Source organism: Ahaetulla prasina, chromosome 13 (assembly GCF_028640845.1).
Source record: "Ahaetulla prasina isolate Xishuangbanna chromosome 13, ASM2864084v1, whole genome shotgun sequence".
Classification (NCBI taxonomy): domain Eukaryota; kingdom Metazoa; phylum Chordata; class Lepidosauria; order Squamata; family Colubridae; genus Ahaetulla; species Ahaetulla prasina.
In genome coordinates this window covers 23,372,515-23,387,500 of record NC_080551.1, presented here as the reverse complement: position 1 = coordinate 23,387,500, position 14,986 = coordinate 23,372,515, and the positions used below count along the sequence as shown (strand labels likewise).

At 44.3% G+C, this 14,986-nt stretch overlaps 1 protein-coding gene across 3 annotated transcripts in view; it reads left to right on the top strand.

Moving 5' to 3' along the window:
• The window catches only part of SCAPER (S-phase cyclin A associated protein in the ER), a 109,381-nt gene that overhangs the window by 46,409 nt on the left and 47,986 nt on the right, over positions 1-14,986 (top strand). For all 3 annotated transcript variants that reach the window (XM_058156370.1, XM_058156369.1, XM_058156371.1), the window contains 2 exons: positions 3,884-3,995; positions 14,771-14,886. In XM_058156370.1, coding sequence (XP_058012353.1) covers positions 3,884-3,995; positions 14,771-14,886 — 228 coding nt within the window. The remainder of the gene's footprint in view (positions 1-3,883; positions 3,996-14,770; positions 14,887-14,986) is intronic.

Below are 14,986 nucleotides of genomic sequence, written 5' to 3'. Positions count from 1 at the left end.
AAAGCTGTAGAACATAAATTCCCAGGGATGGAAGGGGCCTTTGGAGGTCTTCTAGTCCAACCCCCTACTCAAGGCAGGAGACCTTATACAATCCCAATCAAATGATTGTCCCTTCCGTTCTTGGAAACCTCCAGGGATGGAGCACTCATAACTTCAGGAGGCAAGAAGTTCCATTGATTAATTTCTCCTTTATTCAAGGCTTTGATTAGTTTTCATCTCCTACTTCTTGTCCTGCCCTCTGGTGCTTTGGAGAATAGGTTGTCTTCCTTTGTGGCAGCCCTGCCCAAATTTTGAAGGACTGCTGTCATGTCCCCTCAATCCTTTCCTTGGGTAGAATAGACCTGTGATGGCAAACCTATGGCATGCAGCGCCCTCTCTGTGGGCACACGAGCCGTCGCCTTAGTTCCGTCACGCGTGCGTGCGTGCCTCCCGCTAGGTAGGTCCCGCTAGGTCTTCTGGTCTCTGCTGCACATGTGCAGGGGGTGGGCTGGGGTCTGTGCACCATGCGTGGGGGCGGGGCACATCCAAGGGTCTACTTGTGCATGCACAGGGGTGCATGGGGCCGCACGCACAAATGTGTGGAAGCCACATGGGCGTGCGCAGCAGGCGGGCCACACACGCATTGCATTTTGGGGGTTTGGGCATCCGCGAGCGCATCCAAACGCATGTGCGTGCACTTCTAGCGCTTGGTCCAGAAAAGATTAGCCGTCACTTAACTAGACATACCTAGTTCCCTCAACTGTTCATCCTACGATTTAGGGAGAACAGATAAATAAACAGATGACCTGAAGGGAAAGAAATGGAGCTGAGCTAATATAATTACGTATCGGTAGTCCTCAACTTACATTAAGGTTGTAAGTCTCAATCGTCTTAACTGAGTCATTGCACCAGTTTCATGACATTTTTTGCAGCAGTTGTTCAGCAAATCAGACATGTCGGTCGTAAAGTGAACCCTTTGTTCGCTATGGTCCAGTTTTGCCTATAAAAATTTCCCCCATTAGTTTCACCATTGGCCTTAGAATTCTTGATGGATATATCTTTCCTTTTACGTACACTGAGACCATATGCACCAAGACAAATTCCTTGTGTGTCTAATCACACTTGGCCAATAAAAAATTCTATTCTATTCTATTCTATTCTATTCTATTTCTATGACTATCATGAAGTGTTGTACCTTATGATTCTTGATGAACGTATCTTTTCTTTTATGTACACTGAGAGCATATGCACCAAGACAAATTCCTTGTGTGTCCAATCACACTTGGCCAATAAAGTTCTATTCTATTCTATTCTTCTTGTTATCCCTCCATCCTGCATCCATCAAACCTGCTTCATCTTCTTTGGCCCTAAATCTGAAGGTTTTGCTTTCTTTCTTGCTTGTTTTTGATCCGATATGCAACCTCTTCATTGCCTTTCTTTAAACTTTGGTGCAGAATTCCTCCTTCGATATTTAAAGCTCCTTCTTATTCCTCAGCGGGCCTGTTTTGGCTGCTGTCCTGGGGACACTCCTAATCGGAGTTTCTTCTTAAAAGGGAAGCTGGTTTCCTATTTTAGTTATGGGGACGGAAAAGGTTTAGGATTTGCTGCGGGCCATTGGATGATTTTTTTAAAAAAAGAGAGAGAGAGACAGAAAAAACTTGCCGCCCATTCTTTTGTGGAGAGACGTAATAAGAGAACCGTTGCCAGTAGGATAAGAAGCTAAATTGCCTTTATGGAACAAAACAAGAAAGAAAATAAACTTTGCATCTAGCTTTACCATTTCCAATGTACACAGTGATTGTAGTGCTGATTAAAGGCAATGTTGCAACCAATTGTAAATGTAAATACTCTTACACAGCTTGTTGTTGCCACTATAAATATTGACAAATCTAAAGATGGTAGGCGTAGCAAAAGAGAGAGAGAGAGAGAGAGGCTCGCATACTCAAAAGTCATGAGCTAGTATAAAATTGCCTCTTTTAGATGTCAGCATTACATAAATTACATTTATGCTAGGTGGTTTTGCCCATCTGACTAGAAGATTTGCTTAAGAAGAATGGAGCCAAATCTTAAGCTGTCCTTCTCTTGGTGCCCGCTTACCCCCAGAACAGGAATATGATCTTCTGTCTGGCAGTTGCCCACATCCAACTGAAGTATAGTTCCTGGAGGGTCCATAATCATGAAAGACAGGTGACTAGAGTCATCTTCCACCCAATTCTCTTTTCTTCCCTTGGCTTGACTTCTTAGAGATAGATTAGAACTCTCTTTCAGATCTCATGATGGATGTGTCACTGGTGGCTTCTTCCAGATCTGAAGGTGGAAACATTTGTTTCCACCTTCAGCTTATGACTTCTTCAGGAGTGCAGGTCCACTCTTAGTTTCTTTTAAAATTTGGCATCTACCTGCATTTCCAAATTATGGAAAGAGGTGGAAAACCTTGTAGAACATCCTGGAAGTCTCATTTTGGTTTCAACCTTCTAAAAAAAAGATATTTAAAACTTTAAAAGAACCCTCCGTTGCCATCAAATCAGAGAGTAAGGTCAGATATCAATCAAATAAATACACGCAAAATAAACTTCTCACACATCCTGAAACTTGACAGAGGTTCTGAGTTCCCATCAATTGTCACCAAAGAAGAGCCTGGAAGCAGGAAATAAGATTCACTTCTCTGAGCCAACAAACAGCTCAGTCCAAAAGTTCACCTCAATCTGGGCCAAGAACTTAAGCAATATGGTCAGAAATGAAGTAATCAAAAGGAAAGGTAATTTTATATTCTGTACCGAGCCAGGAAAAGGAGGAAGAAGACGGTTTTACGAGGAGTCTTAAAAAGAAATGAATGGGAGGAAAATGTAAAAACACAGAATTCCATTTGACTTGATTAGAGCTGGAAATACGTTTCTGAAGCCAGAACGTACAGTTGTCTCTTGAAAACTAAACGATCTGCCTTACGAAATGCCTTCCTAGTGACAGGAAGGTATGTTTTCTTTTAAAACAAAACCAAAAAAAAAAACCCCTCGTTTTTGAATAAAACTTTTTTAGAAAGTAAACATTGCTTCCAAGCTCGTTTATAGTTGTTACGATAGAATTTGTGGTCCTAAATGCATTAAAACCATTAGAATGCATTAGAACCGCGCGATCATCAGAGGTTTTTTTTTTTAACTTTTAAAAGCATTTTTTCTTCGGCTGAAAAAATGCTTTTAAAAGTAAAAAAAAAGCCTCTGATGATCGTGCGGCTCAGCTGGGATCGTCAGAGGCTTTTAAAAGCATTTTTTCTACAACCTCTACAGCCAAAGAGGTGGTAGAAAAAATGCTTTTAAAAAGCTCCTCTGACGATCCCAGCTGAGCCACATGATCGTCAGAGGCTTTTTTTTTTTACTTTTAAAAGCATTTTTTCAGCCGAAGAAAAAATGCTTTTAAAAGTTAAAAAAAAACCTCTGATGATCACACAGTTCGGCTGGGCATGGGGTGGGCAGGGATTTTTGCTACCGGTTCTCCGAACCACCCGCCACCATCGCTACCAGATCAAGTGATCCGGTCCGAACCGGGAGCATTTCACCCTTGGTCTAATGCCTGTCTGGCTTTCCTCTGCTTTGAGGGTTAATGTTAAAAAGTGTTCAAGAATATGGTAGAATCTTCCAAAGGTGAACCTAGGAATAGCCGAAGGCCTCTGCGGAGAGTCATTTGTGCTGTGGCCCATCCTCTCCCGTGCCCATTTTCCTAGGAGAAGCCCCATGGAAGCCCTTCACCGTAAATGTACCCAAGACGTGGTACTGAGCGTCTCTTTTAATCATCCTACGGTGAAAATGGTCTCATTGAAATATTACTGGAATGTCACTTTCCCAGTTCTGAACGCTATTTCCTCCTCCCTCCCTCCTTTTCCTCCTTTTTTCCTTCAATAATCCGAAAGGCTACAACGACTGGTGAAAGATTTGCTGAAGCAGCTTCAGGTTCAAGATGGTAGCAAAATCTCCGCTCTGGATAGGATTTTGGGAGAGGTCTCGCGGATCCTGGAAAAAGAGGTAAGGGCCCTTTTCTTCTTGCTCCACGCCAAATTAGCTCGGGCCCCTGTGATGCAAGTGTAAATCCTGATTCTTTCCGTATGTATACAATCTTCGCTGAAGATTCCTAAATCCGTTGCGCTTCTTAGATCCTCGTGGTGGCTCGGCTCACAGATCCCATAGGCCAGTGATGGTGAACCTTTTAGAGACCGAGTGTCCAAACTGCAACCCAAAACCCACTTATTTATCACAAAGTGCCAACACGGCAATTTAACCTGAATACTGAGGTTTTGCTACCTAAAATAATGATAAACAAGGCAGAATTCTGCTAATTGTGCTAAGAAAAATGTGATAAATGCATTTTTATGACCCTTCATTTTTTTTCTGCTTTTGAAATATTACACTTAGCAACAATAAAAAAGAAAAACTTTTGTAGTATCATTTCTCTTTCCTTCCCTCTCTCTCTCTCTCTCTCTCTCTCATTCTTTCTTTCCCTCCCTCCCTCTTTTTCCCTCCCTTTCCCTCTCTCTCTCTCCCCCTCCCCCCGGGGGGGGGGGAAAGGAACCCCTGAACTGGTGCTGGGTGGTGGGAATCTGAGATCCGTAGGCCGATGAGCCCAGGAGCAGGGTGCCGAAGCTCAGCTGGCCAGTGTGGAAGCAGGGCAACCCAACAGAGGCAGCTCTGCAGGAAAAGCAACTTACATCCTGGAGGCCAGAATGAGCCGAGATGAAGCAGAGAATGGCATTGTGGCTCCACATTGTAATGTAATGTTGTAATGGGCTTCAGGAGGAGGGGATCCCATCTCCCCCATTTTGAAGCGCACGAGTGAAAAAGTTCACTCAAACAATTCCAACTTCGCGAGATCTTTTTCTTTCGCGAAAAGTTGGAATTGATTGAGTGCATTTTTTTTTTTTAGTCCCACAAACTTTTGTTTCCCTGCAAACGATGGCAAGAAATGCAACGGAGAAACGCGATGAAGATGGGCTGGGGCGACAGCGTGCCACCTCTGGCACGCATGCCATAGGTTCGCCACCACGGATATAGGCCGTGAGCCATAGTTTGCAAGCCGCAGTGGCTGGATTTCCATTTTGCCGTAAGCCGCAAACAAGCCAACATTCAGGAGAAAAAGCACAATCAGATTCTGAATAATCGTTATTAAGCTGAAGGTATTGGAAGTGCTGAGCTTAATGAATGGAAAAGATTAGAAAGCTAAAGCAGGCTGATGTGCCATTCTGTATTTCTTCCCCAGTGTTGCTTTAAAATAGACTCTTGGCTATAAATATAGGGGAAAATGCTATTTTTATCCAGTTAATGTTAATTAGATTAATGTGATAAAATTAATTTCTCCATTAAATGCATTGTTCTAAAAACATCAATTGTAACACTCTTATAGCTGTTTCTGATGTTGGGAAGGTTTTCACTATTAGATCAACACCGCAAACCCTTTAATGCCACATAGGGAGATGAGTTCCATTATTCCATTTCCACCCCACCCCCCCCAAATAATTAAATTAATTGCCTTTCCAAAATCAAAATATCAAGCTCTGGACAGCGTTTGCCGAGTCTGACACTCAAGTGCCAGAAAATTACATGTTCTCTATCAGCGTTTCCATTTTATTATTTTCTGATTTTCGTTTTACATCTGAGAGACAGTTCTTTTATCTTTTTCCACAGTCAGTTTTTATTTTATGAAATTGCATTAAAGCAAATTACCAGCATGCTAAAACTGATGAACCAATAAAAGGTTGCTTCTATCGCTTGACATAAAATGTGCGGTACAATTACATTTAAAAGGAGATCTGATTTTTAAGACAGCCAGCTCTTTTATCTAAAAATGTCTACCTGCAATGATCCTGCCAGCAGGGCCATTGCTAGTTTGAGATCGTCCCTGGAATGAGAATTTTCCATAATTAAAATCGCAGTCCAGGAGGTGCCGCAGCTCTTCATAACTTTCAGAATGATGGATTTGGAAAGAGAAGGAATAATCGAACTGGAGAACATGTTCCCTTCAACATTTTCCCATCCAATTTTAATTTTTTGCCCCTAAAGTCTTCGCGATCTTTCACAACACCTTTGTGAGAATCCTTAACACCTTAAAACCATGCCCTCCTCCATTAAAACCAACTTCACATTGATTGAGTTGAAGAGTTCCTCTGTCTATTGATTGAAAGCGAATTTAAAATTGGGTTTTGAGTATCAGGCAAACAAGATCAACTTTGTGCAGCTTATCAGCAACTTATCCTGACATGTGTATGCCATTACTGCAAGTAAACAGAATTTAAACAAGATAGATTTGACCAGGAATTCCTCTGCCCTCCTTCTAATTACGCAGCCTCTTTTTAAAAAAAAAATATCGAGCCAGGTCTGCTGCTCCGAACTGGCAGGATGTCACACGCAACCCCTTCCTAAGTGAGTTCAAATCTGCCAAAGTTTATAAGCTGGTGGAAGTTAGAAGGCAAAATGTTTCCTGACCCGTGCCGCCGAGTGTAATGTGGTACAATATCAGATTCTGGCAAAGCCAGCCTCCGTTTGGGTTCATTGAAATGCGAATACCAGAAGCGGTGGAAGAAAAATAAATAAGGAACAATCTGGCTGAAAGATTTGGGTTAGGCGACATCCATCGCGAGGTCCTTCTCTGGAAAAGGAGCGTGTGATGCGTCTCGTTGGAAGATCTCTGTGGGGGAAAAAAATCTGTTTGGAGTTTATCATACACAGCGTTATGAGTGTCCAGCCCGTCTGTGGCTTTCTACATGAAGTTAAATCCATCTTCTAGGGACGAGGAAGAGGAAGAGAAAGAAAAGAGGAGGAGGAAGAGGAGGTGGAGGAAAGAAGAAGAGGAGGACAAGAAAATAGAATAACAAGAAGAGGAAGGGTGGAGGAGGAGGAAGAGAAAGAAGAGAGCAGGAGGAAGGAGGAGGAGGAGAAGAAGAAGAAAGGAGGAAGAGGAGATGGAGGAAAGAAGAAGAGGAAGAGGAGGAGGAGGAAATAGAAGAAAAAGAGAAAGGAGAGAAAGAATTCCCCATCTTGATATTTTTACACACGGATCCTTGACAACTGACTCATGTTTATGACGGTCGCAGTGTCCCTGGGTCATGTGATCTCCTTTTGAGACCTTCTGACAAGCAAAGTCCATGGGGAAACCAGATTCACTTAACAACCGGATTACTAATTTATCAACTGCAGTGATTCAGTTAACAACTGTAGCAAGAAATGTCATAAAATGACATTTTATGAAATGAGATGAACAAGCCATCTTTCCCACAGCATCTGACGAAAGAAACTGGCTTTAAAAACACCGTTTCCCTTCTTCTGAAGGTTCTCTTCAATTTTTTTTTATCATTGATGAAATTTCTTCTTCCCATTCTCTATAATCCTTGCAATATTTTTATGCCATCTGCCCAGAATAGCCATTGGAATAAAACGGTTTAAAGTGGATTAAATTATATCGCCGATTAAAAAGCTACCATTGGGTTCGATCTGGGAAGGGTTTGTGTGTGTTTTTATTTTTTTTTTAAAGCAAACAAAACCCAAATTCTATGCAGCTTGCAACACTTCTGTAACTCAAAGGTTTATTGGGATAGAGCTGACCCTGTAATAGGACCGTGGCTTTAGTATAAATAATTTAAATCTTATACAGAAGACAAACTGTTCTTTAGGCCTCAGGGTAGATTAGGATAAGCAAACATATGTACAATATTACAAATACCTGTTCTTAATTGGCCCCTGTAAGGCGAGGGTGTGTATATATTTTAACAGGAAAACATAGATTCTTGTTACTAGCATTGATATCCATCAGCTAATAGAAAAATAGATACAGATTTTCCCAGGGATTGCTATAAACATGAACTTTCAATGTTTTTTCAAACAACCCTGTGGTTTAATCAAACCTGTATTTTCCCCCTTATCGCCAGTAGGTATCTGTCTTTCAGTCTTACAGTTGGAAGTAGCATAGATTGTATTTCTGATTCTTTCGGTAATTACACCATTGCTAATTGTGTCGTAATACAGTAACCTAAACAAATGCTTATTGAATTTTCTTCGCAAATTCGCCGCAAGTTGTACTATTACAGGGAGACATTGGGGAGCGAATGCATAGAGCAAACAGCCTCAGTGAATAATGCTATTGACTTTCTATTGGGAAAAAAAAATACAGCCTTTTTTCAGTCTAAATAGGTTGAACAAATTAGCAACTGGGACGAGGGGGGAAAAAAACTATCGGGTGTTACACACAGTAAAAAATAAATAAATCACAAGTTCAAAAGCAAAATCCTTATATCCAGTAACAAAAATAAATTCACCAAAAGTTTCATCCTTGCGAGAGAAATAAATAAATAAATAATGCTGGGGAGCAAAATACCTTTCTGAAAATAATCCCATCAATTTGATATCCTGCAGTTGCATTGTGGCACCCGCTCCCATCATGCCCCTATTTATGACCTTCTGATCTGGAAGATGGAATGTGTAGTCCAACACATGGCTCTCTTAGACTCTGAATTCTTTTTTTCCCCCAAGACTTGTTTTTACTCAACGTCAAAAAGGCTAGATGGTCTTCACTTCATTGAAGACTAAAACGAAGGTCTCTGCACCACAAACTCCATATGATTCTTAGGTTTTGTACGATAGGGTTTTTTTTTGTGTTCTTCTAAGTCAGGGGTGTCAAACTCTGTTTCATTGAGGGCCGCATCAGGGTTGTGTTTGACCTTGGGATGGGGGTGAGGCCAGGTGGGCATAGCCAGCTTGACATCACTCATGTTGGGGGCGCCTGTGATGGCCCAAGCTCTCTGTCAGTGAAAATGGGCTCCCGAGCTCCGTTTTCGGCTGCGATGGCTTCCTGCAACCCTCTGTCAGCAAAACGGAGCTCGGGAGGGCCGTGTGCGATCCTCCCCAGCTCTGTTTCCGCTGGCAGAGGCACCGCGGGCCAATCTTTCGCTGTTTCCAGGGCCAGATCTAAACACCTGGAGGGCCGGATCTGGCCCCTGGGCCTTGAGTTTGACACCCCTGTCCTAAGTCAACGATTACTTGACCCTAGAGAGATCCTTCAAAACCATGGGAGATAGCTGGCCTACGTTGACCCAACAGTCTTCTTAAGGCTGGTTGTTATCTCACCAGTTTCATATCTCTTCCTCCTCCTTTTCCTCCTCCTCCTCCCCATCTCTTCCTCCTCCTCCTTCTCTTCTTCCTCCTCTTCCTCCTTCTCCTCCTCTTTCCGTCCTTTTTCTCCTCCTCCTCCCTCCCTCCTTCTCCCTCATTTGTCTGCCAGCCCTGAGATATCATTATTCCTGTCTGTCCAAATCAATAGGGTCAGGGGAGATGGATTTCCGCAGCTGCCATGCTGTTTCTGACACATAGCATCCATAGTCATTTCCAGAAGCCGCCTGTAATTCTCTTGTTAAATCACGAGTCGAAAAATCCCGTAGACACGGCTTGCTTGTCCAGGGAGGGGCGGGCGGGCGGTGAAAAGGATCTTGATAGTGTCACTTTTCCTGACGGAGAGGAGGAGAGGGAGACTGTTAATTGAATTTCCCCCGGGAGCATAAAAAAAAAGAGAGAGAGAGAAATAAACCCCAGACCCCCAACGTTACAACAAAGCCAGGAAGGTGGGGGGGGAGCTGTCATTGCAGAAAAGCTCCTTACATTGATTTAACTTTGCTAATGGCCGGGGTTGGACAAGGAATTGCCCCTGGGGAAAAGAGGATTTCTCTCTCTCTCTCTCTCTCTCTCTTAGATACTCAAAACCTGTCCCTCTTAGCTTTTTCTTTTTAAAAAAAAAAAGAGAGGAAAAAAGACAATTGGTACAAGCCCAGGAGCGCTTGCTTAAAAACTCTCTTGGCGTGGGTGTTTTCCACGAGAGAAATAAAAAGATGTTGGAGTAAATGAGAAAAGCCAGTTTGGTCTTAGCGGTGAAGGCATCAGGCCAGCAACCAGGAGACGATGAATTCTAGCGTCGCCTCAGCAGTGAAAGCCAACTGGGTGACTTTGGGCCAGTCCCCTTCTCTCTCAGCCCAACTCGCCTCCGAGAAACCAGCCCACTTCTGGTCCTTCATCATTTTTCATGTGTGAGTCGGGGAATCGAGTCAATTCCCGCGCGCCTGCCTGCCTGCCTGCCTTTGCAAAAGCCATGAAGCCGCTCAGTTTGCGTTGCTTTGCAAAGTTTTACTTCGTTCAATTTTGACAGCCGCCCAGCTCAACCCAATGACTCTCGATATTTTCCCTCCAAAATATGAGCATGAAGCTTGCAGCTGAAAGATCCACATTTCTGTATCCATTTTAACCCAAAAGCCCTTGTTTCGTACGCTTTCAGTCAAGGGCCGAGGCTGCAAAATGTGGCGAAGTGCTAAAATAACAATCCCTTCGAGTAATTCTTTTTAATTTAAAAAGAAGTGTAGGATATGCGTGGAGGAGTTAGTTGCAGATAGATTTACAAGTGACGGTCGGTGCCTCCGAAAGTAGAAAAAGTCACTTCACATATCCCTTCCCAGCACAACTTTTTTCCAAAAGTTGCCTTGACTTCAGAAAAAAAAAGGGGGGGAGGGGAAAACTCCCTTAAAATTCCCACTTCTTTGGCCGTTGTTTTAATCTCCACTCAGTGACCAAACTCCGTGGCCTTCTCTGCGAATTTTTGCATCGCTCTCTTCCTTCCTTGACTGCTAATACTGGGGAATTTTTACACATCAAGCAACAATTTATTTTGGGGGGGGGAATTCCATTTTATTTGTTTTCTCCCCCCCCCCCAAAAAAAAAGACACACACACACACACAGGTCTTGAGGTCCGGTATTTACATTTCAGCCCAGTGTTTGTCGTAACTGTGAAATGGGGGAGGGTCCTGGGGGGTGACTGCCGGCAGGCAGACAGTGTTTATCGCAGTGCAGAGACAGTCGGGAATGTTGGCTTGGCGGGTTGCAGAGTCCGGCTGGGTTATTTACATTAGAATCTGCACATTGTCAGATCTTCAGCGAGTGGCTTTTGGTGGGTCGGTCGTTTTCCCGGGGTGGGTTTTTCATTTTGCAAAGCAACTCGGGTTTCCATCATCGAAGTCTAAAGCTTGAACCACAATTCAGAGTAACAAGATCCGGAAGGGACCTTGGAGGTCTTTTAGTCCGACCCCCTGCTCAAGCAGGAGACTCTATATCTCTTCAGATCGATTGTCATCCAGTGTCTTGAAAACCTCCAATGATGAAGCACCCACTGAAGGCAAACCCTTCCACTGGTTTAATTGTCGTAACCGTCAGGAAATTTCTCCTTGGTTCCGAGTTCTGAAATTTTAAGAGATTTTAATACACGCTTGTGCAAAGTGTGCCTCTGTAGGTCTCCCAAAGGTGTGTTTTTTTCCAAGAGACAACTGGACTTTCTGGTTTTTCTTGGAAGACATTTCGAATCTCATCCAAGAAGCTTCTTCAGCTCTGACTGGATAGAGGGGAATAGCAATAGCAATAGCACTTAGACTTATATACCACTTCACAGGCCTTTACAGCCCTCTCTAAGCGGTTTACAGAGTCATCCTATGGCCCTCAGCAATATGGGTCCTCGTTTTACCCACCTTGGAAGGACGGAAGTCTGAGCCAACCTTGAGCCAGTCAGGATCAAACTCCAGACTGTGGACACAGTTAGCCTGCAATACTGCATTCTGACCACTGGAAAGGAAGGAAGGAAGGAACCAAGGAAGGAACCAATAGAACTTATATATTGCTTCAAAGTGCTTTACAGCCCTCTCTAAGCAGTTTACAGAGTCAGCCTCTTGCCCCCCAACAATCTGGGTCCTCATTTTACCCACCTCGGAAGGAGGGAAGGCTGAGTCAACCTTGAGCTAGTTAGTATCGAACTGCTGGTAGTGGGCAGAGTAAGCCTGTAATGCTGCATTGTAACCACTGGGAGGGAAGGAGGGAGGGAAGGAAGGAAAGAAGATAGCAATAGCACTTAGACTTATATACTGCTTCACAGTGCTTTACAGAAGTTTACGGAGTTAGCCTCTGGCCCCCACCAATCTGGGTTCTCATTTTACGGACCTCCGAAGGATGCAAGGCTGAGTCAACCTTGAGTGGTGAGATTCGATCTGCCAAACTGCTGGCAGCCGGTGATCAGCAGAAGTGGCCTGCAGTACTGCACTCTAACCACTGCGCCACCACAGCTCTACTAAGTGAGCTTTGCCCCGTTTTACAACCTTTTTGCCATGGTGGTTAAGCAGATCATTGCAGTTGTTAGGTGAGCCACACGTTTATTAAGTGAATCTGGCTTCCCCGTGGACTTTGTGGCTAGAAGGTCGCAAGGTGGATCACGTGACCCCGGGACACGGCAAACCGTCATAATATGAGTTCAGTTGCCGAGCGTCCGAATTTTGATCATGGGGAGGCTGCAACGGTCGTAAGTGTGAAAAACAGCCATAAGTCAGTGCTGTTGTAACTTCGAACAGTCACTAAATGAACTATTGTAAATCAAGGACTTCTTTTAATAATAACTCTGGACCGGTCAGGCTGATCAATTAAAAACCTGTATTTTCCTGCAAAATATTTGCAGCTGCCTCCTGCCGGCGTCCAGCTTATATCTTGGGGTTGGCCAGGTTGAAGGAGAGGAATCCAAATTTTGCTCCATTGTTTTTTTTTCTTCTTCTTTTTTAAACTTGCTTATTTATCCTTTGGGGAAGACTTAATATCCATCCGTCTCCTTGCTTATTTTAAGCATCGAGTTAGGGAGGTTTTTTTTTTCTTGGCACAGAAGCCAGATAATTAGTTTTGTGTGTATGTGAGGATGTGTGTGTGTGTGTGTGTGTGTGTGTGTGTGTGTGTGTGTGTGTGTGTGTGTGGCAGGGTTGTCTCTGGTTTTATTTACAACATTGCTAGTCTAGGATCCTTGCCAAGAATAATCTGAGTACCTTTTAGTCCTGGGAGGGTGTCTTAAGAAAGAGGATGTGTTTTTCATTTAAAAAAACAAAACAAAAAAACCAAGTTTCTGAAAACGGAGAGATGATTTTAAAGGAGGGGTCTCCAACCTTGGTAATTTTTAAGACTTGTGGACTTCACCTCCCAGAATTCCCCAGCCAGCATAGCCAGGAGCTGAAGCCCACAAATCTTAAAAGTTGTCAGGTTTGTGCACCTCTGCTTTAAAACCTTCCTTTGGATTCGTGTCGTTTGTCTAACGTTCTTCCGTTCCGCCCTTTGGCTTTCAGTCTGCCTCTGTAAGTCCTTGGTTACACAGTTTAGGATACTGTCGTGTCCCACTCTCCCTCCGACGACTGGGTCTGGGAAGTCTGTATCAAGCGTGGCCACGAAGCCTCTGCAGCTTTGCCAAATTCCTTTCAGATTTCTCAGGGCAGGCAGGAATCCAAGGTGTGACTTCAGCAAACTAAATGAGACTTTGCTTGACTCAAAGTTGCTTGACTCAAGCTGGTCCTTTATATAGGCTGTGGGGTGTGGCTCCATGACTCAGCACTTATCCAGGCCTGCCCCTCCCTTCCTTCTGTTGACGTTGCCTCTCAGATCTCCGGAAGCGGGGATGCTCCCACTGTGAATTCTCTTCCTCTGGATCTGCTGCCGGTAATTCCAGCACGTAGCTGGCTCCCTGCTCACACGCTGTAGGAGTGAGGTTTGTTTGTTCATTCCTGGCATCCTGTCCGGCCATGGGGCCAGGGCTGGGGGCTGGAGGCATGACAGGCCGTTCATCTTCTTTATCAGACTCCGAAACTGATAGCAGGCCCGGGTGGAGACGGGAGGGGCCCAGCTGGGGAGAGGAGGGAGGACGAGGCACAACAGATACACTCCTAAGACACTTCCCCATTCAGTTCTTTAGAGTCATTTCCAAGTAAGACCAACACAGAGTTATTTCAAGCTGTGTCCCTGAACAATCCCAGCTAACAAGTCAAGGTGTGTTGGAGCAAGGCAGAAAAGTTGATGGAGGGCGGGGGGGGGGGTTCTGGTTACTGCCTATTTTCTTTAGATTTCCTACTGGGACCTGTGAGGCCCTTGTTGCTCTCGGAGCTTGGTTGTTTTCTTGCAGACGTTTCGTGACCCAACTAGGTAACATTATCAGTGCTCTGATGATGTGGATGGTGCTCTAACGGTGATGGTGATCATCGGGTACTGATGCTCAGAGAACATCAAGGAAGCATCAAGAAACGCCTGCAAGAAAACCACCAAGCTTAGAGAGCAACAAGGACCCCACAGTTCAACCCGGAGCTACAAATATTATCTTCTTTTAACTTCAGAGATGTTTTGGAAATTGAGTTTGCTCATAAACTTGCTTCTCCCCCCCCTACCCCCCCCCCCACACACACCAAATTCCACAAAACGGCAGTGGTGAATTTCAACCTGGCACGTTGCTCTTTGAGTCCCTCGCTTTGAAATCATGTCCAACACTAAGGCTTTTCCTGCTGTCGGGGATGCTGACCTCTGCTGACCGATCTCCGCATTAAACCAGGGATTTTTTTTTTTCTTAATGTGAGACCTTGACCGGTTGAATTAGAAGGGTCATTGGAGACACATGCGCGCTCCAGAAACTGGAAGTTTATCTTCCCAGGGCGCGCATGCGCATTACCAGGGTGGCTGTTCTTCTAGTTCCCGCACTCCCGTGCCGAAAAGGTTCACCTTTAGGGTGTGAACCTCTCCTGAGTCCTACGCCGGTTACAATCCATTTGCAATTAGTCCTGCAAATGCTAATGATCCAGGGGTGAAGATGCACCAATTTCCCTCTCGCTCTGTTCCAGGGGATGTGAGAATGGCGGCCTTCAACCATGAATTGATGCCTTGCTTCAAAGCAAGACTCCCATTAATGTACCCACTCTTCCTTTTGCGTCTTCCCCTCCAGAATGGGCCAGATCAGGTCGCCTTCCACGTGGCTGGTGGGTTTTCCGCTCTGGAGCAAGTCCTCCAAGTTGCAACGACGTCCATCAACCTGAACCCCGTTTCGAGAATCCCTTTGAAGTAAGTCTGACGCTGCTTTGCCAGTTACAGGCCGCTCAATAAATTAAATGTCATTTGTAATCAGGATGACTTTTCTGGCTCCTTTTCTACTTAGCTGTAA